Source organism: Plectropomus leopardus, chromosome 11 (genome assembly GCF_008729295.1).
Source record: "Plectropomus leopardus isolate mb chromosome 11, YSFRI_Pleo_2.0, whole genome shotgun sequence".
NCBI classification, from domain to species: Eukaryota; Metazoa; Chordata; class Actinopteri; order Perciformes; family Serranidae; genus Plectropomus; species Plectropomus leopardus.
The window spans coordinates 32,499,557-32,521,256 of record NC_056473.1 but is presented as its reverse complement, the minus strand read 5'-3'; the positions used below and the strand labels follow the sequence as shown (position 1 = coordinate 32,521,256).

General features: G+C 38.6%; 2 protein-coding genes across 2 annotated transcripts in view; one reads left to right on the top strand and one right to left on the bottom strand.

Moving 5' to 3' along the window:
• Positions 1-780, bottom strand: part of zfpm1 (zinc finger protein, FOG family member 1) — a 136,230-nt gene extending 135,450 nt beyond the window's left edge. The window contains 1 exon segment of the mRNA XM_042496129.1: positions 690-780. Coding sequence (XP_042352063.1) covers positions 690-780 — 91 coding nt within the window.
• Positions 781-2,136: 1,356 nt separating this feature from the next.
• Positions 2,137-21,700, top strand: part of kiaa0513 (KIAA0513 ortholog) — a 34,292-nt gene continuing 14,728 nt past the window's right edge. The window contains exons 1-8 of the mRNA XM_042495716.1: positions 2,137-2,215; positions 13,704-14,288; positions 16,662-16,761; positions 16,967-17,040; positions 18,453-18,523; positions 20,921-21,128; positions 21,215-21,255; positions 21,389-21,461. Coding sequence (XP_042351650.1) covers positions 13,897-14,288; positions 16,662-16,761; positions 16,967-17,040; positions 18,453-18,523; positions 20,921-21,128; positions 21,215-21,255; positions 21,389-21,461 — 959 coding nt within the window. The 5' untranslated portion in view covers positions 2,137-2,215; positions 13,704-13,896. The remainder of the gene's footprint in view (positions 2,216-13,703; positions 14,289-16,661; positions 16,762-16,966; positions 17,041-18,452; positions 18,524-20,920; positions 21,129-21,214; positions 21,256-21,388; positions 21,462-21,700) is intronic.

Here is a 21,700-nt window from a genome sequence, read left to right as displayed (position 1 = left end):
TTGAAACATACAAAAATCCTTGAAATGTCCTGAAATCCTTAGACATACTAAAATACTTGAGATCTGAAATTCCTGAAACATCCTAAAATCCTTTAAATCTCCTGAAATCCTTGAAACATACAAAAATCCTTGAACTGTCCTGAAATCCTTGAAACATCCTAAAATCCTTGAAATCTGAAATCTTTGAAACATCCTAAAATCCTTAAAATGTCCTGAAATCCTTGAGGCATACTAAATTCCTTTAAATGTCTTTAAATCCTTGAAACATCCTGAAGTCCCTAAAATGTCCTGAAATCCTTGAAGCATACAAAAATCCTTAAAATGTCCTGAAATCCTTGAGGCATAATAAAATCCTTAAAATGTCCTGAAATCCTTGAGGCATCCTGAAGTCCTTAAAATGTCCTGAAATCCTTGAAGCATACAAAAATCCTTAAAATGTCCTGAAATCCTTGAGGCATAATAAAATCCTTAAAATGTCCTGAAATCCTTGAGGCATCCTAAATTCTTTGAAATGTCCTGAAATCCTTGAAACATCCTAAAATTGCTGCTTGAGGCATCAGATCTTTATTTTGAAGGCCCATCAGCTCGGTAGCTCACCTGTTATTTGATTTTGCAGCATAGACGGCTCTAATATCTGTTGGCATTTTGAAATACCTCCTCAGCTCTCCGAACGGCCCGGGGCTCGTCACCTGGCCTCCGTATGACAGGCAGAGGCTGGACTACATGGAGCTGGGCCTGACGCAGACGGTGAGACAGAAGCTGAAGGAGGACAGGGTCCATTTTGCTACTGTCACCCTCCCTCAGAAGCTGGAACAGTTAGCAGCAGCAGCGAACCCTGGAAACTGATCTATGCAATCTGTCGTTTTGTTTGATCCCACGTGTATAAGAGTTTTATGTCTTCTTAGGTCTTTAGAAAATAAAACCTTTATTCTGCAACACAGCAGCATTGAGCAATGCAGCCTATTTGATTATGAAATGAATGACTAAAACTCTCTTTCAAAATGTTTGACGAGAACATCAACGAGCCTAAACGACGATCTTTGCTCGCCGTTCTGCTGATGGATTATCCAGAATAAATATAGTTTATGACACATATTCAAGGAATGCATGTTTTCCCCCAAACTTTATTGAATGCATTTAATTCATGTACATTCAATATTTTATTGTACACATTGTAAAAGAATATTAATTAAAAAATAATTTGCACAATAAATAAAATGTAGGAAAAAATAAAGACATAAAAAACCTTAAGGGGGTTGTCCTCTGTAAAAAATATTTAAAATCAAATTAGTATAATAAATGAGAGAAGGGAAGAGTGAAGATTTTATTTTATTTTTTGGATAGGACAAAAATACAATTTACACCCATAAATAAGGTGCACATTTTACCCCTTTTTTTTTTAAAAATAAAAATATTGTAAAAAAAAAAAAAAAAAAAAAAAAACCCTTAAAGGGGTTGTCCTCTGAAAAAAAGGAGAAAATGGAAATGTGTCATTTCTGTTATTTATATTCCATTTCTGGGCCCCAAAAACAAAAAATGGCTTTTCATTAATTTCTAGATTTTGAAATGAAAAGTACACTGGCATTCTTCAGACTCAGGTTCCTTTATTTGTACCTGTAGGTAGATTTGGTTTGCAGTATATAGTGCAAGGCATCCATTTAACACAGCTGTCAGACACCACATACGTAAAAAAAAATTACGACAGAAAAATATAAGATAAGGGATAAAAAGATAAAATATAAGAAAGATAAAACAATGAAAGTGCCCCAGTGCTGATCAAAAATGTTAAAATGTGGCACATAATAAAAACACTAAACTTTAAAACCAACCCTTAAATGAAAACAATCTTAAAATTGCAAATAAATAAATCACAAATACAGTCTTCCTAATGATAGCGTGCAATGTGACATTTACCCGGTTTAACTAAAATTTTACTGCACATCTCTTTTATCCAAGATAATCTTGGTCTCAGATTAACATTTCAAAAACATTTAAAACATCAATCCAAAAATAAAAATAAAATTGACACAGCACCGCAGCTGATTGGCTCACTGGCTGTGTTGCCCGTCGACGTCACTAGTGGGTTCCCCCCTCGTCGCGTTCGCCTCGCTGTGCGCATGCGCTCCTCTTCCTCGAGCCCACTGTCTCGAGCAGAAGCTACGACGCACAAACAGCAGCGAGGAGCTTCTTCTCGTGCCAGGACGGGACATTTCACGTAAGTACAGCTGCTGCTTGTTTTGTCTTCATAAAATATTAGTGTCAACATTTAAGACTTGTTTTAGGGCTCATTGACGCCATTTTTGCACTGCTTTTCTGAATGTTTGAATGATCCCAGGGTCAACGCAGGGTTAATTCCCCTCTTTTTGGTGATGTTTTGGCCTTTTTATCGATTATTCACAGTTGTTTTGGTGTGTAATTTGGCTTCACGTGCAGATACACCTCCGTGACTGACGTGGGGTATCCCTGTTTGCCTGAAAATGCCAGCGCTTAACGTTTCAGGAAACGTCAGCCTTTTGCTGTGTTTATTCAGCGCTGCTTCCTTTCTCAGCTGTCAAGTGTGCGCACAGTCCTGCAACTTGTGCTCATTGATCTGCATTTGTGTTCAGTGATAAGCTATGGAGTCCAAACACCTGCTTCTTTCATCTGCTTCTAACTCTTCAATCTTCATTCATTAAGATACTGTTTGTCGTGTGGTAGCACTCTATGAAACCAAACCCCATTCAAAAAGGTTGAAATTTAAGGTGACATTGCTGACTGAGAAATATATATAGTAATTGGAACAGGACAGAAAGTGATATCTTAACTGTATGGAGGCATATTTATATTCGGCATATATATCATCCACCAAGAGTATTATATTTGTATACAATTTTGACTTTCGTAAATCATCCACATGTAAATTCAACAAGCTTTTTCAACAAAATCAGCCCTACATTATAGCTGGTTGTCGCGAGTCGTGCCATTTAATGATAATTGTATTTTAAAACAGTATTGCTGCTTGATAGTATTGCCACATATACAGCACTGATGAATAACTCCTCTTAATTTGCAGCTAAAAGGCAGATAAAAAGTGCGTATTAAAATTAGATAATATTTCAATGGAGTCTGGCATACCATTCTCTCCATGCTTCAAAGAATAAGAGGTATATAAGCAGATGGCAGATAATACACAACCCTATATAAAACAGAACATAATGTGTACATAATAGCAAAAAATAGTGAATATTGCACACACAGGATATAGATCTGTATCCAGTAAAGTATGTAGCCCGAAGCAATTTTACACAGTCATGATTTCTAGATTAGTCACATACTACACTTTTAAATCTGTATTCACGCAACTTATCTGGCTCCATTTCGTTCTCCTAGATCTTTAATTTCATTTACCAGTTAAGGAGGCGCAACCTGACAAATATTACCAGGCTCCAGTTATTTGGGTTGACAGATACAGATTGTGTTTGGTGTTATCTGGAAGTGCACACAGAAGGGAACTTCCTCCAGGTTTATAGCATCCATCGCTCATTTGGCTCTAGTGTTAGTTTATTTGCTTTGTTGTGCATGTTGTTGCACTGTCAGGTATTAAAATATGGAGTAAAGGCTTGAAATATTTCTTAGCTTCTATATGAGCATGAATTGCCCAGGCAGGTATTTTGTCTCGACCAGTGATACTCAAATCAGGGCCCACAGGCCAAATCTGGCCCCCATAGGGTGCCAGGTGACCCCCCAACTATTTTCTATTTCACAATAAAATTAAAGTGAGTCACACTATGAATCGTTTTTGTACTTTTAGTACAAAAAAGGTGCCTGCATTAAAAAAAAAAGCATCAATATAAAGCTTGTTTATTTAAAGAAAATGCTAGTAGAGGATCCCCCATACCCCCCAACAGAGGTCCTTGTTAAGACCCTAATGTCCCAAAACCCTAGAAATATCATAAAATCTTACAAATGTCCTAAAATCCTAGAAACGTACTAAAATCTTTACAATGACCTTAAATCTTAGAAACATGCTAAAATTTAAGAAACATCCTTTATGCCTAGAAAGGTACCAAAATCCTAAAAGTGTCCTCAAAGCATATAATGTCCTAAAACCTTAGAAATGTCTTAAAATTGTAGAAACATGCTAAAATCCTAGAAACTTCCTAAAGTCCTAGAAATCTCCTCAACCCTAGAAACATGTATGGGGCTCCTGCGACTGGCCCCTGGTCTCCTGTCTTTTTGCAAAAGTGGCCCTCAGCAAAGCAAATTGAGTATGACTGTTCTGTATGAACATGAATTGTACACGCAGGTGTTTTGTCTGGACTCTTGTGATGTTACATATTATGTTGTGATGCAGAAACAACAACAGAGGGACATTGGGGGGAAGACGAAATGATATTTGACATGCGAGGTCACGAGGTGGTGATGGTATTAGTATTGAACAGACTGCTTGAGTGTCCTCTTTCACCTCTTTTTGACCTTCTTGTGCTGTTATTAAGAATGCGTTGCTTCAGTGTATTAAAACCAAACCATTTCTGTTTTGCAGCCTTGATATAAAAACCCATTTTTATAATTTCATGGTAGATTTAGCAGACATGGTGCACCATGAGTAAATCACTGTTGTGTTTACTGACATGATGATGGACTAAAGTGCCACTGTTCCCGGAAAACTAGCCCATCTTCTAAAAACAGATTTGGTGTTGCTGTGTGGGGAGTGTTGCCTGTGGTGAACAGATTACATCTGTGAGTGCCGTCCCCTCAGCCGAGCTACTACACCTAACTTATCTGCCATCAGCCACTTCTGCTTGTCACACATCTATTGTAGCATGCGATGTGAGGTCGTGCAGTTCAGCTATCATACTCTGGCACTGCTGCTCCCAAACTGACAATTATGAAGATATTTTGCTATATAAAACAAATTTACCACGTTAGAAGTGACAGTAAATCAGAGATTGTTTGGACGGGTGGTGGGATTTGTGGCTTTCAAGTTGTATTTAAAAAATGTGGATTTTATTATTGCTGTCAGTCATACAAAGATATGCGGAGCATTAGTTCCTGCTTGTTGGTGATAAAAGTTATTACTGCCCAAACACACTGTAAAATCTGACAAGGTGATCTTACATAAAATAATCTTGGAAACTGATTGCCTAGAAAAATGTCAGTAAATATTGCTATTAATCATCATTTATGTTAACTTTATATCTAATTGTTAGGTTTACTTAAAAAATTATTACATTTAATTAATTGTGTGACGTTTTTACAACGTAAAAATGACAAGTTAAATTAAATTAACCTTTTAGCAACTTCAGTAAACCTTTTATATCCATATTCTGCTGGATACAAACTAGTCAATCATATCTGTATATTCTTAAACATGTTAGGAAAACAGAGCTTGTAGATCTCTTAATTTCATCATTGGCAAGATCCTCTTTGTGATGATCAAGTTATGTCAGTATTACTGTATTACTGAAGTTGCTAACACAAAAAACAAGGTAATTTTACTTGTTATTTTTAAGTTGCAACTAGTTCACAAAATTCAGTAAATTTTGATAAATGTTGAGTAAACTTAACAATTAGAAATAAAGTTAAAAAAGATTTAAAGTCATGCTTTTACATGATAATCAGTATCCACGATTGTTTATATTATATAAGTTAAAACTTTCTTATATTTTGTTGCAACTCAAAAATGACAAGTGAAATTAAATCAATCTCTCTAAGCAACTCCAGCAAACGACGTTTACTGTGCTTTATCAATATATTCTGCTGTTTGTAAACTGTTCAGTCATATTTTTAAAAAAATTTTTCTTAAAACAAAAGCAGAACTTCCATCTTAATTTCTGGCAAAATCCTCTTTGTGATGATCAGGTTAAGTTGCAACAACTTCACAAATTTAAGTAAAAACTGCTAAATTTCAGTTAAACTTAACACTTAGATATAAAGTAAACCTAAATTAAGATTTAAAGTCATATTTACCGTCCTTTTCCAAGGCATTCTGTTTCCAAGATTATTTCAAGTAAAATTAATTTGTCAGATTTCACAGTGCACTTGTAATCAGGTGGCACACACAAACTTTGTTATATACTCCAGTCTTGTTTGGAGAGGCAGGGGACGACGTTCCTGCACCTCGAACACTTTACTGCCTGTGAAAGTCTGATCCACCTCAGCTGGAGGACGGCTGTCCCACTATCAATTTGGAGACTGATACTCATTGTTGGTTCAGGCCAGAGGTGGAAAAGGACTTGACTCAGGCACTGGACCTGAAAGATAATTGTGGTTTCTCACAATCTTAGCCCTGTTTTCATAGCTTTGGTCATCGTTTCCATTAGTAATAATATTATTATACTCAACTGCAAAACAGAGCAAGAAGCATGTGGAAAGGTAAAATGTAATCAAACCTCCAGCTGAGGAAATCTTGAAGAAACTTTTATTATCACCCGAACTCTCCTTTGTCGACATCATCACAAAAGAGTTTTGTTTTTCGCAGGGCCGTTCTCACCTAAATGAGGCCTTACTTTGCCTTGGACTCTGTTGTAGTGATACAACAAATGTAGTTTTGTATTTAAGTTCTCAGAACTCAACATTTAAGCAAGGCAATAATAAAAAATGTATCCCCTGTACAGTCGTGATGTATATTTAGCTTAAGTTTTTAGCTGCAGTAAATCTGAGGAACCCTAGGGGTCCCAGACACACTGTAAAAAAAAAACCTCGGATATGTACCAAAACCGTTTTTGGTCCTAGGCTGTAAACATTTCAACCATTTAACCATTTTATCATGGGAGTCTATGGGGATTGATTTGCTTTTGGAGCCAGCCTCAAGTGGCCATTAATGGAACTGCAGTTTTTGTTATGTTTGCGTTGTTTCATTTTTCAGCCCAGGTGTTTGCCTTGGTATAAAATGTCTCAACAAGGAAGAGTTGGAACAAGCAAGTAAAGAATGTATTCATAATACTGTTGGACAATGTGTTATAGGATTAAAACAACCTTGAGTACTGTAACAGACTGCTGTAAAAACAGAGCCAAATTCTAACAGTAATGCACAGATTGTTTTTTTTTTTTTCAAAACACAGTAAAACACTGTAAATCCTGATGCTTTTTTTTTTACAGTGTAGGTAAAGGAGCCAATAGTAATGGGAAACAGCCTCGTTTCCAGCTCTTTGAACAAATCCATCCAAAGTATCAAAGGTGGCGAGACAAAGAATGTCCTCGCTGCTCTTGTTATGGTGACTGAGACGTCCCAGTAGACACAATAATGAGGATACTTAACAATTTACCCTCTCAAATTACACAAGGAAGCTGGAGGATTTTGGGTCAGGAAAGTCCCAAGTTGGGTATTAGTTCCCACCTCCATCAGGCTGAGCCTTGTTCAGGAATGCTTGAGAGTCCACTTTGAGTAATGGACTAGTGGCCTAAGAAGGGGACTTTCAAAGCACCTTGCCCTTGCCGAATTGATATTCCATTATACTGAATCTGACACGGAGAAAAAGCTGATTTATTGCTTTGTGTTTGCCGCATGTTGCTCATAAAGCCGTGGTGACAAAGACAGATGAAGTGCGAAGTACCACGAGTGTGGAGGTTGAAGGCGTCGCGCTCATATCTTGCTCAACTGATGTTTTTGCAGACGAGTGTGCTGAATAATATTTCCTGGGGGGTGGGAGAGACTCGGGGTCACGTTGCATAACGGCGAAGGCTTCCATGTGTGAATCATGTAAAGTGCAGCGAGCACTGAAGATGAGAGAAGAGAGCAGGATGGGTCTCGTGATGCTGTTGTGCTGCAACAGACATCCACTACGCCAAATCACTCAAGCTTTTCAGTATTTTTTCCTCCATCATGACAGAAACACCTCCCTCTGTGCTGTGTGCGTGGGTGAGTGTGTTAGTGTGTGTGTTGGAGGAGGGGTGTTTGCTGGGGGCTCCCCTTCTTGCTCATGGAAGCAGAAATACTGCAGCCTTTGCGGTTCAAGTGAAGGAATGCTGATTTAACGAGTGCTATTGTGGCTGTGTGTGTGCGTATTCGCTGTGGCCATGGCAGGAAAGGACGACAGGACACATTAATCAGGCCAAATGGCGTCAGTGGCCAGCAGGTGATTGTACCGCTGCCATCCATCCTCAGGAGGGAATCAAGACTAGAGGAGCTCCGCTGCTCCCTCAGCTCGGCTCACACCTCCAGATAAAAGCTGTGACAGGCAACATGTCACACTTCCAGTATCGCCAGTAAGACTGTTAAACTGTGGGCCATATGCTCACTTTTCCTGGTAGTCAACGGGAAAAACTTATTTATTCAGGAAGTCTCATTGAGAATAACATTTAAGAGAGATCTGAGATTACACAAAGCAGTCATCAAGGGATGCAAGATACTGTTTTTTTTTGCTGATGTCTGAAATACTGATATATAACAACTAATTTGGCCGATAACCAATACCAATATTAATATATACACTTTTTTTCTACATTTAGTGATCATCAAGTCTCTTCTGTCTTAACACCATATTGTGCATACTCTTATCATGATGGTCCACCTGCAGATTGAGACATAAAGTGCAATGCTTTTCAATGTATGTAATATTCATTCATGGTGCAAAAATAAGAAAAATACTTCAACTTAGGGTTGATGTTTTGTATATGTCCACTTTGTTATACTAAAGGAAAACCCCAGACTATTTTGTGCATGTAAACAGGCTCGTTGATGCAACTAAGGATGTCAAATATCTTGACTTTTATGGTAAAGCCTCACAAATGAAAGCACAGACATGCTGATGCCTTGTAGAGGTCAGTGATGACCATTCAGCTTTTTGACATAGTACACAGTGGTGAGTGTGACAGCTGTCTTAAGTAATGAATTGGATGGCACCGTGGTAAATGGCTTCCAGTGGTTTAAGGGTTGTGGCAGAAGTATTAGCAATATCTTCATAATCCAGTATAGAGACATAAAGTGGACAAGCAGCAAATGCCCAGGGCTGAAAAGCCAAAGTGGAAGTGCCAAAAAACTGCTGTTCCTCAAATGGCCATTTGGGGCTGGCTCCAAAAATGAGTCAATCCCCAAAGAGAACTCCAGGAATGAGTCCTAAAACCCAGAAAGCAGTTAACATTTCAGCACCTCCGGTTCCCTCGTCTCAAGGTTTTTTGAATAGGTGCTTTGTTAGAAGCCTGAAATAAGGTCTGTGATTACTGCAAGCTAAAGACACTTTCATATTTTGTTCTACGACACAAAATACGTCAGTAAATACCTCCCTCGCAAACTCTGAAGCTTTAATATGTCTTAAAAAAGGCAGTTGTCAACAAGTGCTAAATGACACTGCAGAACTTCATCAAACCAAATAGATTCATGCCATCTGTGAATATTTTTTCATACCTCACCCATTTACATACACAAGTTAAAAAATAATGTTTTCACATCGCATTGTAGAAGCTGGTTGCGAAAACATTTTCAATAAAAGAGGTATAGTATGTCCGCTGGTGTCTCTGGATGTGCACTCTGCTCTCATTGTCTGCCTGTGTCTCTGCTGGTGTCTCTGCTGGTGTCTCCGCCAGTGTCCACTTCGCTCTCATTCTCCGCCGGTGTCTCAAAAAAGAAATTATCGGTTATCGGTATTTTCGGCCACAAGAAGCTGGAAATAATTGGTTCATAGCTATCGGTTGAAATAATCATTATCGTGCATCACTGATCAAAACCAATAAAGAACCTTTTACTATTAAAAGCTTTGGACAGATCTGCAGAGTGCAGCACAATGTTGCTTTTTATCAAGAGAGGAAACAATGTTATCAGCAACAGTAGCTGCAGCAGCTATTATACTCTGAGCAGGTCTCAAGCCTGAAGAAATGATTTTAAACACATGGGACGGCTTAGATACAGGGTGATGTTTTTATAGGTTAACTCTTTGAAACCTGGATCAACATCAGACGCCTTTCACAAGTATTTAAAAAACACTGAACCCTGAGCAATTTAGCATGCTTTCTTTTAAAAACACAGGAAAAATGACAATGAGCAAGTTGGCAAAAAGCTTGGAAATTATTTTACAAAAACCTAAATTTATAATAATCTTAATTTTGTTTTTTAAAATATTAAATAGAATTATTACTGTTTTAAAGCATGTATCTCCAGGTGGTTTCCATTTTTTGTGCTAATTTCTAGGTGTATTTTTGTACTTGTTTTTAATTTTTAATTTTCGCTAATTTTTGGGTCATTTCTTCCTGAGCTGCTCATTGCCTTCTATCCATGTTTTTTAAAGAAATCAACTCAATGTGCTCAGGTTTAAAAGGGTTAATCTTCAGAAAGGCACTGTGATACTTTGCTTACACCTCGTCTTCGCCTGCGTTTTTGATGATATTTTTATACATTACATATTTGTGTGTTTATGAGCATATGCAGCTGTTTACCTCTGCCCTCATGCTGTGTGTGTGTGTGTGTGTGTGTGTGTGAGAGAGAGAGAGAGAGAGCGTGTGCACGTCTGAATGTGTCACCCTGGCTCTTACTCACTAAATACTGCATTATATAACCTACTCATCTTCAGAGGCAGGCAGCCCAAACATACAGTCAGCCCCAGGGCTCCTAGCCTCTGTCTGTGTGTGTGTGTGTGTGTGTGTGTGTGTGTGAGAGAGAGAGAGAGAGAGAGAGAGAGAGAGACAATGTTATAGCAGTGTGAGTTCAGTCAGAGGACCAAACAGTGATAGAGGCGTTCCAGCAGATTAGCTCAAGGACAGAGTGAAGGCTGTGTGTATAAAGGATGGAGGCCGGGTCGAAGAGTCCTGGGAAACCTCGTGTGGGAGTCAGCAGTATGAGACTTTGCTATGACTCGATCATTTATTTAAAATCACACCAGCGTTGAGTGCAGTGCTGTTCGAGTGACACAATGGACAGAAGTTCAGCGCACAGTTTCAGATTCAAATTGTTTGAACAGATCAGATATGAGGCTCGAGAGTTTCCTGTCTTTGTGGTTTTCAATCAGTGATTTTAACTCTCTGTCATCTGCATGATTTCAGTGCTGACTTCTGAATAAAAAGGAAGTAGTTATCTTCAATAGTCATTTGAGATTTCATAAACGCGCGGGCAACTTAAAGATTTCAAGATGAACTTATATATTAGTTTAGTTTAGATTTTATTTAGAACATGCAAATAAAATGGGAGTGTAAAAATAAAATATAAGTTAAAAGAAACAACACTAGAATGCCCATTCATTAAACAATGAAAGTATTTCATGTCAGAAAAGGAGTAGGAGGAATATTTATGAAATCCTAAGTCCTTCTTTTTCAATTTTATCAAAAAACTCCCAGTTCTTGCCTCAGTTTTGAAATCAAATAAAAAAATAATTAAGATAGCACACATACATAACACCTACAAAAAAAGACACATCACTTCAATATGTTGTTTTTAAAACGTGTTTAAAGTTGTTACAGCTGCTCCATAAATTCATCCATTTGACAGTAAAACACGTGTGCGTTCGTGCGTGCGTGCGTGCGTGCCTGCGTGCCTGCGTGTCTGCGTGCGTGCGTGTGTGCGTGTCTGCGTGCGTGCGTGTGTGCGTGCGTGCGTGCGTGCGTGCGTGCTTTTTCTAGTGAACTATACACTGATAAGCAGTACTCCCTCTACAGAACTGAACGGAGCTGTTTAAGGTGTCTTTCTAGCACACCTTAGCAACTTCTAATCAAGGAAACACAGAAGTATCAGGAAGTTTTGGGTTTTTTTAGTGTCAGACAAAAACCTGCTCTGCTCAGCTACATTCTTTATATCTGATCAGCAGCAACAAGAAACCTTTCATGCATTTTACATTTAACCAACATAAATAAAGAACACATTTAAATGTGTCTTATAAGGATTGTTATGTATTGCTGAGGTGAAAGAGTTGACCACGGTATCGTGTTTATAAGCCCATGGCTTTTTGTCTTTTTGTTTACTTAGATTGATGACTTCTAGGTTTATTATTCACAATTTTCTGCTTTTTATTTCAGATACAAGTAGAAACATTTAGAGAATTTTGACACACATTTTCACACATCTACATCTACATAACATCTTTCTTTTCTTTTTTTGGTTCTTGGCTGAGGATTGTTGTACAGCAACATACTTTATAATGCATTTTTATTCTCAGCAGACATGTTTTGCTTTTCAAAGCAAAAAAAAGTAGGTCCAGACCTTTGTGTCACTGCCCATGTCTCAGATTTTATCAGCAATTCAAATAGGACGGGTACAGGGCTGCAGCTAATAAGGTCCGCTGTGAAAAAGCTCTTTTCAGTCTGATTATCAGGTTATGGGGAAAGCACATTAACATTAATGATGGCGCTGTTCGTTGACGTACAGCCGGGAGCCAGCATGTACCCTGGAAATGATGCACATACAGTAAGAGGCTGCAGCTGTTATATGGACGTTATTACTCACACATGATTATCCGCATGTGACAAAGACCTTAAGACTTGAATTTTATGATGATAAAATGTCCTCCTGGAGGTTACTTCCTGTTAGGTGATTCATTGTAGTGAGATAGAAGACAAAAGATCAGTAGAAAGGACAAATTGAACATAGCCCCGGATGGTGTCGGGTTGAAACACTTCATCCTCCGCCGAGTGACAAATTGAAATTTAAGAGTGCATCCAAACAGCAGTGAGCAGCTTTGTGCCAGAGAAAACTGGACGTACCAATGCCAGATCTTTTTTCTTCTTTCCTCTTTGGTAAACGCCTGCTGTGCGCCTCTATCAAAGATTTAGGGTGTCAGTTTTTAGCCATGTTATCATGTTGTGGGGATTAGAGAAAACACAGTAAGGTGATTTTATGGACTTCGTGTAACAATATAAAGTACGTTAGTTTAGGTAGTTGACCATCTACAACTCAGTCTATTCCCAGTACACTTTTACAGTGGGCAGGTTTCCTTATCCCTCAAACTGCGCAAATTGAAATTGTGAATATAAAGCACATTAACTCCCATTTAGCACAAAAAAGTTTTTATGTTTGCATGGGGTGTTATTTCAGGTGATTTGAAATAGCCATATCTTGCAAAACTGCAATGGAAACACTTTTTTGGTTATTATAGGTCACATGATGCTATGGTTATGTGCTTGTCAGTAGGAACTGGCTCCCTCATGATGCAGCAGGATGCATCACATAACTCTGAGAAAGTTGAACGGATCATCTAGAAGTATTGAATCCACAATTCCTCTGTGAATTTGTGGACTATCACCTCCCAGAAATCCCTCAAATGTGGCCGCTCCCACGTATAAGGGGCTTGCCTTTCCATTATTGCTCATAACACGCCTTCAATTGGAAATAATGGCGGCTAATGCGGTGGCTGCAATAGAAATAAAGCTGCTAATGTTGAACATCCATCGCCATGTTTTTTGGAGTGTTATTGCGAGAGGAGAAGTCGCAGAACATCACTCAGTGGAAACACAGTTATCTCATTATTATGTTTGATCAACATTTTGATGATATCGCTTAAGTTTTGCGCAAATCTGTAATGAAAACCCACCTAGCTCAAAAACAGAAAATGTATTTGTGGCAGCAGGTGCTTAAATCATAGCGGGCAGCCACAAATAAATGAATGTATGAGAAACCCTGCTACAGCTTTCATGTTACCAGAATGTCATTTTAAAATATTTTGTGCCCACTAAGTAATGCTTTGCTAAGAGAACCATTCAATTTTTATGTTTTATAAACTAGCTGAACTAGGATGGCGAACTTTAAACATTAGGTGTTTTTTTAAGACTGTCACAGGGCTAATTTTTCCTCCTTTTGTTCACAGATGCATTGGATTAGTGAGTTCACTTGATGTCGGCACCCTCAGGGGGTGGGAGGGTCTGCAAAATCAAACCCCAGTAACCAACGCTGAAACCTCCAAATAGCACGTCCGTGACCACCCTCATGTTCCTGCAGAGCACCAAGTAGCTCCATCTGAAAACACTCCGCTGCAGAGCTAAAAGGGACTCATTTCCAACATGGAGGGCGTAGCCGTTGACAACCTAATAGACTTTGACCTCCCCTCTGAGGCCACAACTCTGAGCATAGACGGAGGCCAACATCAAGGCCACACAGACATTTTCTCCCCGGAGCCGGTGTCTTCCGCTGGAGTCCACCAGCAGCCCTTACTGCCAGAGCCCATGGCCCCAACCAAGCCCAGCTCCCACCACCACCACCACCACGAGGATGGAGACGACAGCGATGCTACAGAGTCAGCAGACAGCGAGAACGACATGGACCCGCCCTCTCATATGTGGGAGCTGAGGAGGTCGTCATCTTCGTCCGCTCACAGCGGCGAGGACGCCGACGCCGAGACGCTGGAGAGGAGACAGTTCATGAAGGCTTATGTGGAGAAGGTGTTTCATGGAAAGTAAGGAAGAACTTTATTTTATTTCTACCGTATATATTTGTTTAAGTTTTGAAAAAAATTGCACTCTTAACAACTCCAAGAAAAAAAAGATAGACAGCACATATTTTCACCTTTTCTTTGTTCTTTTTTTTATAAACAAAAACTTATTCCATCTGAATATTTCGAAAGATGCTACAGTTGCACAAAAGGAGCTTTGAAGCATAACGATTTCTGTTTTTACAGATTCATTCTCACCAAAAAGCAAGTACAGTTTTCACAATAGTGAAATGCATCAGTAAATCTGTATTGTAAACATTGCTATACTTTTTATCTAATAAATAAAACACAGTCACACAGAGGAGAAGGATCCTAACCATAGACAATTATGCAGGCCCAAATAATCTAAAATCCTTATGTTAATTGGATATCTCCAGCACCCAACAGTGATGAAAATGCAATCACTTTTTGTCCAGAGTCTTTAGAGAATTGTGCCGAGTAATGTGGACGTGCAAAGCAGCACAGGCACATACAGTATAGAGACAGTCCAGAGTAGCTCATGAGGACACTGCAGACACTTTTCTCTGAGTGATGTTGCTGCAGGACGTGTTGTGTCGCTGGACAGCAGCCACCGTGTTATGTGTGCAGGGGAAGAGATGAAGGCTGAAGGTGCCCCTCTGCTGCATCAGCTCATCTCAGAGAGTGCTGCTGAGTATTGTTTTAAGACAGAACTAATGGTCCCCGCTATCTCACACTGACCCGAGTTTTGAGCTGCTCCTCTGCCAGAGAGCCATATGGCCTTGGCTCATAGCAGGTGGTCCACTGACCGCTTTCCTCCGATGCTGTGAGCTCTTTTTTCTCTCAAGAATTTTGCTGTGGTTGAACAAACAGCGTTAACCAATCACAACGCTGTAGGGTGGGACATTCATGTCCCCTCATTTGCATGATGAGGGGATACAAAGGGAAATTAATACATACTTAAATAAATATTTTAAAAATGAATAAATGCTTTAAAATAAATTAAAAAACAAATAAATACAATAATTATGTTTTTTTAATTAATTAAATAAACAAAAGGGATTACTAAATAGGATGTGAATAAAGAGGGGATATTATACAATGGTAAATAAATATAATATCAACACACATATTGTTGATACAGTGATTTTTTTAATGATGAGTTATTATGTTATGTCGGATTTTTTGCTTTTTTTCCCTGACCGTGTGGTGCCGCCAGTTTCTCCTGCTTTAGGCTGCGACTTCACTTTTATTCAGATCAACTCTGTTTCATGTTTTTCACCCAAAAAAACAAGAAACATTCATCCGCTCAGATTCCTATGACTCACCAGCAGACACCCATGGGGGACAGTGCATGAAAAATGACAAGAAATCAAATGTGAGCAGGGTGAAAAGTTCAGAGTGCACTTTTAAATATCAGGGTGTCTTCGTTTTTTAAATTTCACAGACATTTATTGAACTTTTTCTGGCATTTTTGCTGCAGGCGCGATATTTTCTGACAGTGCTGAGTACTGTAGTCTCTGCAGGCCACTGACCTCTTTGGTCAGCACATTGACACAGTGACCTTTTCTTTAATTTCATCATCCATCTTGTCTAAAAGAATTCACTTCTGACCATGAGAACTCAAAGTCTGCAGTCTCCATGTGATGACCTGTGCCATCTTTACCTTCTTCAGTACAGTTTAGTTATCTTTATGGACCCTGTTAGTCTCTGTCTGTTCTGATGCTGACTGGATTATGCAACCCTAAACCTTTTTATTTCAGTGCAGAGCTTGCCTGACTATTTTCCTGCAATTACACACTTTTTAAAAAAAGGTCCTTGAGCAAACACTCATAAATGTGCATAAAAAAACATCAGGCTGATTGGTCTAGTAGTATGTGAGATTAGCTGCAGACGGACAGGCACATACACACATGCATACACTGAATGTGCCCAAACGTAACAAATCTGTCTTTTCATCTGACTCAGCAAAACCTTGTATAAAAATAGTTGCACTTCAGCTAGGCATCTTGACATCGCTAAAACAAAATGTATTTAATGTTTCAAATTTTGCATCTTTTTTCTTACATTTTTGTTGATAGCGGGTCTTGTACAGATTTACATGTATTTTGTATTTTTGTGACTCACTGTATATCATTTTAAACTTTATAAACAGCTCCTCAATAGTGATGCATGCTTGAATTTTTCATCGACTGAATGTCCATGTGAAGGTCTGTTAGCCTTGGAGTTCTCAATGGAGTACAGTAATGTAGTAAAATCAGTAGTAAAATCAATCTGATAAATCATTCAGTTTATAAAAACAGCTTCTGTGAGGCGAATGTCTTTCCACAGGGTCTGTAACTCACAGCTGTCATGAGTTTTTGGGCCATGTGTTCACAGGGAGGACTTTGACCAGGAAGAAAAGGCTCGTTTTGGAGAGCTGTGCAGCGGGGAGAACGGCAAAGGCAGGGAGTGGTTTGCCAAATACGTCAGCGCACAGGTGAGTAAGGGGAAATGATGAACTGGTGACTCACCTGATCTGACCTTTAAGGAAAAAAATAACCACGATATTCCACATGCATTCGCAATGGAAACACAAGTTCCTGTTGATCATAAAATAAGTCACACATTCAAGTGAAGAATTACCTGTTTTTTTAAAGGTTTTCCTAACAAGCTTTTAACCTTCTGTCATTCTGTGTTCACAGCGCTGCCACTCTAAATGTGTCAGCGAAGCCACCTTCTACAGACTGGTGCAGTCATTTGCAGTTGTACTGTTTGAGTGAGTCTTTGATTTGATTTTTTATTTATTTCGAACACAAAAAGGAAATAAAGAAATATTGCACAAAAACAGACCAACAAAAAGCAAAGTAATAATTACAAACAATTAAAAACTGAAAGCAAAAGAAATGTCTAAATACAAAACGACTCACGTGACACATTCGAAAAGGAGTGAGAAGAAGTAAAGGATGACTTTGTTGAGACCAAGAAACTGTAATCTTATTTCACTGTAAGTCAGGGATATTCTGCTTACTTTGCTTTGGGGCCACTTTTGCAAGACAATTCTCGGATTTTAGATTTTTTCTACAATTTTACGTCATTTTTTTGGATTTTAGGATGTTTCTATGACTTAAGGCCATTTCTCAGTTTTAGGTGGTTTCAAGAATTTTAGAACATTTCTCAAAGTTTAGGACATTTCTTGGATTTGAGGACATTTCTCGGACGTTTCTCCTTATTTAGGATGTTTCTAGGATTTGTGCATGTTTCGAGGATTTTTTAGGATTTTAAGGATTTCACCACATTTCTTGGATTTAAGAGCAATTGGGGGATTTTAGGACATTTCTTGGATTTCAGCACATTTCTAGGATTTAAGGACATGTTTAGGATTTTAGGACATTTCTAGAATTTTAGGACATTAGGGGCTTAGCTAGGACCTCTGTTGGGGGTTGTAGGGGTTCCTCCACTGGCACTTTCTCTGATAAGCAAGCACTATTTTGATGCTGTTTTATGCACTCTGGCATCTGATCTATACTAAAATTACAAAAACAAATTCCAATTTAAATCACTTTATTTTTATTGTGGATTATAAAATGGTTTGGGGGCCACCCGGCATTATATCAGGGGCCAGATTAAGCCCACAGGGCGTAAGTTGAGTATCACTGCTGTAACAGATAAGGCTGTTGATCATTTATGAAGTCTGTTTTTTTGGTTTTTTTGGTCAGTACTTCCCATGAAAAGACAATTTATCTCAATACCAAACATAACTCAGACAAGAGGAAGCAGGGCTTGTTATGGGGACTGCTTTCAGCTGTGGATTAATACACATTTGGTGCTTTACTGAGTATTTCTGGCAGCAGGACTGTGTTTGTTGGATAGAGTCAGAATGAATCAAAGTGTGTGTTCATGGCACTGACAGAACTGGCTCACTGTGCAACAGCAAGGCTCACTGATGTGTTTTTAATAGTTTTTGGAGAACAATGAAGCTCTATGGCAAAGAGGAATAAGGTGCATTATGTTTTGGATACACAGACAACTTTAAGAATCAACAGTAGAATCAACTCATTGTGGATTGTGTCTTTTCATGGATTTGCTGCTGAAACATCACCTTCTCGTTTTATGTAGTCAACAAACTCGAGTAAAATACATCAATTCTAGCAGTGAAGTCATCTCTAAAGTAATTGTGTGTGTTTACAGATGTTACCAGATGGATGACTACAGCCCAGCCAAAAACCTCATGACCATGTGCTTCACATACTACTACATTGGTAAGCTCTAAGTCAATCTTTCTCTCGTCTTCACACTTCTTTATCTGGCATGTATATGTCTCCTTTGAGTCCATGCTGCTGTTTTAACATAAACACAGCATGTTGTCTGGTTGCACAAAATAAAAGAGCAACCAGAGGTCTGAACTCTTTGAAACCTGGAGCGACATCACTTTGCTTGTGCTGCTTTCAGGTGCCTTTCAGAAGCATTTAAACCTTTGAGCCTTGGATAAATTGGTGCCATTTCCTTAAAAATAAAACAAAAATAAAAATAAAAAAAAAAACATGGGAAAAAGGCAATGTGCAACTTGGTAAAAAAATATTTCACAAGTTGAAAGAAATCAGTAGATTTAGAAAATTATTTTTTAAAAAGATAGGGGAATTGTCAAGGGACAAAAGAAAAAAGCTATGAAAAACTGTATTTATAATTATCATATCTGCATTTTTAAAACTATATTACTGAATTATTGTAAAACATTTCTTAGTAATTTTTCAGGTCATTTCTGTTTCTTTTCTTTGTTTGTTTGTTTTTTGTTTTGTTATTTAAACATTTTTCAAAAATAATTTATTTTTTTTACTACTTTATTGCTAGTTTTGGGGTAGTTTATTCTTTTGTTGCTCATTGACTTCCCATGTTTTTAGAATCATCAAGCCAATTTGCTCAGGTTTCAAGTTGCAAAAGAAGAGTTACTGAGCACAAGAGAGCAAGCTCAGGTAAATGTCACTCCTCAGTGCTGATTCAGAGTGTGTCACCACCACAGGTTGCTCCTGTGGTTTCTCTTGCAGCAGCACCGCAGTCACAAGTGCAATGACTTTGTGGAGTTGCATGACTATAGTGTTTGTGTTTATGCAAGCAAGACGCCTTGAGTGATTAGTTTACCACCTTTGCACAGTATGTGTTTCCACATCCGTCTTCAGTCAGGTTTCTATAATTAAGTATTGCACATGAAGTAAACCTGCGGTAAAGGAAACTTTGCAGTGTAGATTGCAACAAATGTCTCCTTATGAACATAAACTGCAAAATATTTCTGATATGAAGGAAGAATAACTGTATGTTTACATTTCTTTGTCTTCAGTGACAAGAACACTATGACACTAAATGATTCATCCGAATCTGATGGACTAATTATTGTTTTTATTTCCAGCTCACTGACTGGCTAAGAAGAAGCTAACTGGTCCATCAATTTTTTCCTAAATGCCACAGTGCAAACACCTGTGAAGTTAACCTCAGAGGCAAAAAGACATGTAGCTGCTGGTTAATGTTGGAAGATGATATCTGTCAACTGTACAGTTTGTACCCTGAACACTTTAGGGCTGTACGAGACTTAGATTTATGTCAGTTAAATCAGATTTGGCTGTTCAATATGACTTTGCTATGGTTCCTTTTTTCCCATATAGAGTTTAAGAGTTTGAACAGGGCTCAGCAGGGCATTCAGTGTGACAGGGACAGTCATGTAATATAATAAATAAGCTAACTGTGCCAGCAATTGATCGGGAATGTGCAAAGACAGTTTTTGCAAATGGTAAATATGCAACACGGTATGATACAATGTGACAAAACTCCATACGATTTGCTAAAAGATGATACAACAGGATACATCATGACACAACCCCATACGATAAGATATGATACAATACAACATGACACGATACAATATGACACAACAGGATACAATACGACACGACATGATACTATACAATACAGTACGATACAATAAGACTGTATTGCCAGATTACACTGAAATTCATTTTGTGTCGTCAAGCAGCTCAGCTCAAGAAGTTCATACACAAATAAGACCTACAATCATACAAACAGCACATACACATAAAAAACCGCACACACCAACTTACTGCAGTAATCCACAATGATCTTAGAAATAGCAATATAGTGAATACCCCTCTATAGGAAATACCCCTCCATAACAGCAGGCGGCAGTCTGTATTCTGAAAGGAAAACCAAAAGACGGTCTTGACACGAGTTCTTCATTTAGCACGTTAACAACACAATCGAAAGAAGAAAAGAAGCTTATTTACTTTGCTCCAATAAACAAAAACACAAACCATCTAGAAATGTTTATGCTTAAGAGCTCAGTGGCTAAAGAAAACCAATCTTACCTAATAAAGCAAGTTTGTTATTTTTTTTCACTAGCTTTTTTTATTTTTAAATTTTTTTTTTTCCTAAATCTACTGATTTCTTGCAATTTGTCTAATATTTTTTTTACCAAGTTGCGCATTGCTTTTTGCTCAGGATTCAATGGTTTAAATAATCGTGAAAGGCATCTTAAAGGAGCACAAGAAAAGTGATGATGCTGCAGGTTCTAAGGGGTTTAACAGTGTTTTAATGATCCCGTGTACGCATAGATATCCACATTTGGACCTCTCTGTTCTCCCCTTGTTTAGGGAAGTCCCAGCCATCACCCTCAGAGCTGCTGGATCGCGGTGGTCCTCCAGCTGGTCTGGACTCGTACCTCGACAAGGCTAACTTCTGGCTGTCTGGAAAGAAGGATGCCGCTGAGCGCCTCCTCAAAAACACATCTAAAACTGACGTCAAAGGCTTCTTCGGAGGCCTAGAGAGCAAACTGAGGAGCTCAATGGCTCCAAAGACAGAGTGAGCAAACTTATCTCCTCTTTCTTTTCATCAGCACAGTCATACATGGTTTTTATTTCTCACTCTTTTCCGATACTCATTTTCAGGGATGGGGAAAGCCCAGTTGAGACAAAGCCCAAATCACCAGGTATGGTGCACCAAAATCTTATTACAGTGCAGAAAAGCTTTTTTTCTCCTGTTCCACTTTGGTTTTATAAAAATGTAACTGAGACATTGATTGAGGTCTAAAAATGCCTGCCCTGTGTTCTCTTCCACCTCAGTATCTGAGGCGCCGGAGGAAAAGAAAGGAGAGAAGGTGTACCTGTACACCCATCTGAAGCAGCAACCCATTTGGTAAGTTGGGTAAACGGGTCACGTAGAACAGATGCACGAGCTCTCGGCCTCACCGAGCACTGTCTGCAGCTAAATGCTCCTCTGTGCTCTCCAGCTAGTTGCTTTGCTTGTAGTTGAGTGCTCGACAGGTAGCGTACACGGGGTTTTTTAGAGATTCACTGCTGAAAACAGCTTCCATGTCCTCTGGTCTAAAGAGGAAAAGGACTATCTAGATTGTTACCAGTCTAAAGTTCAAAACC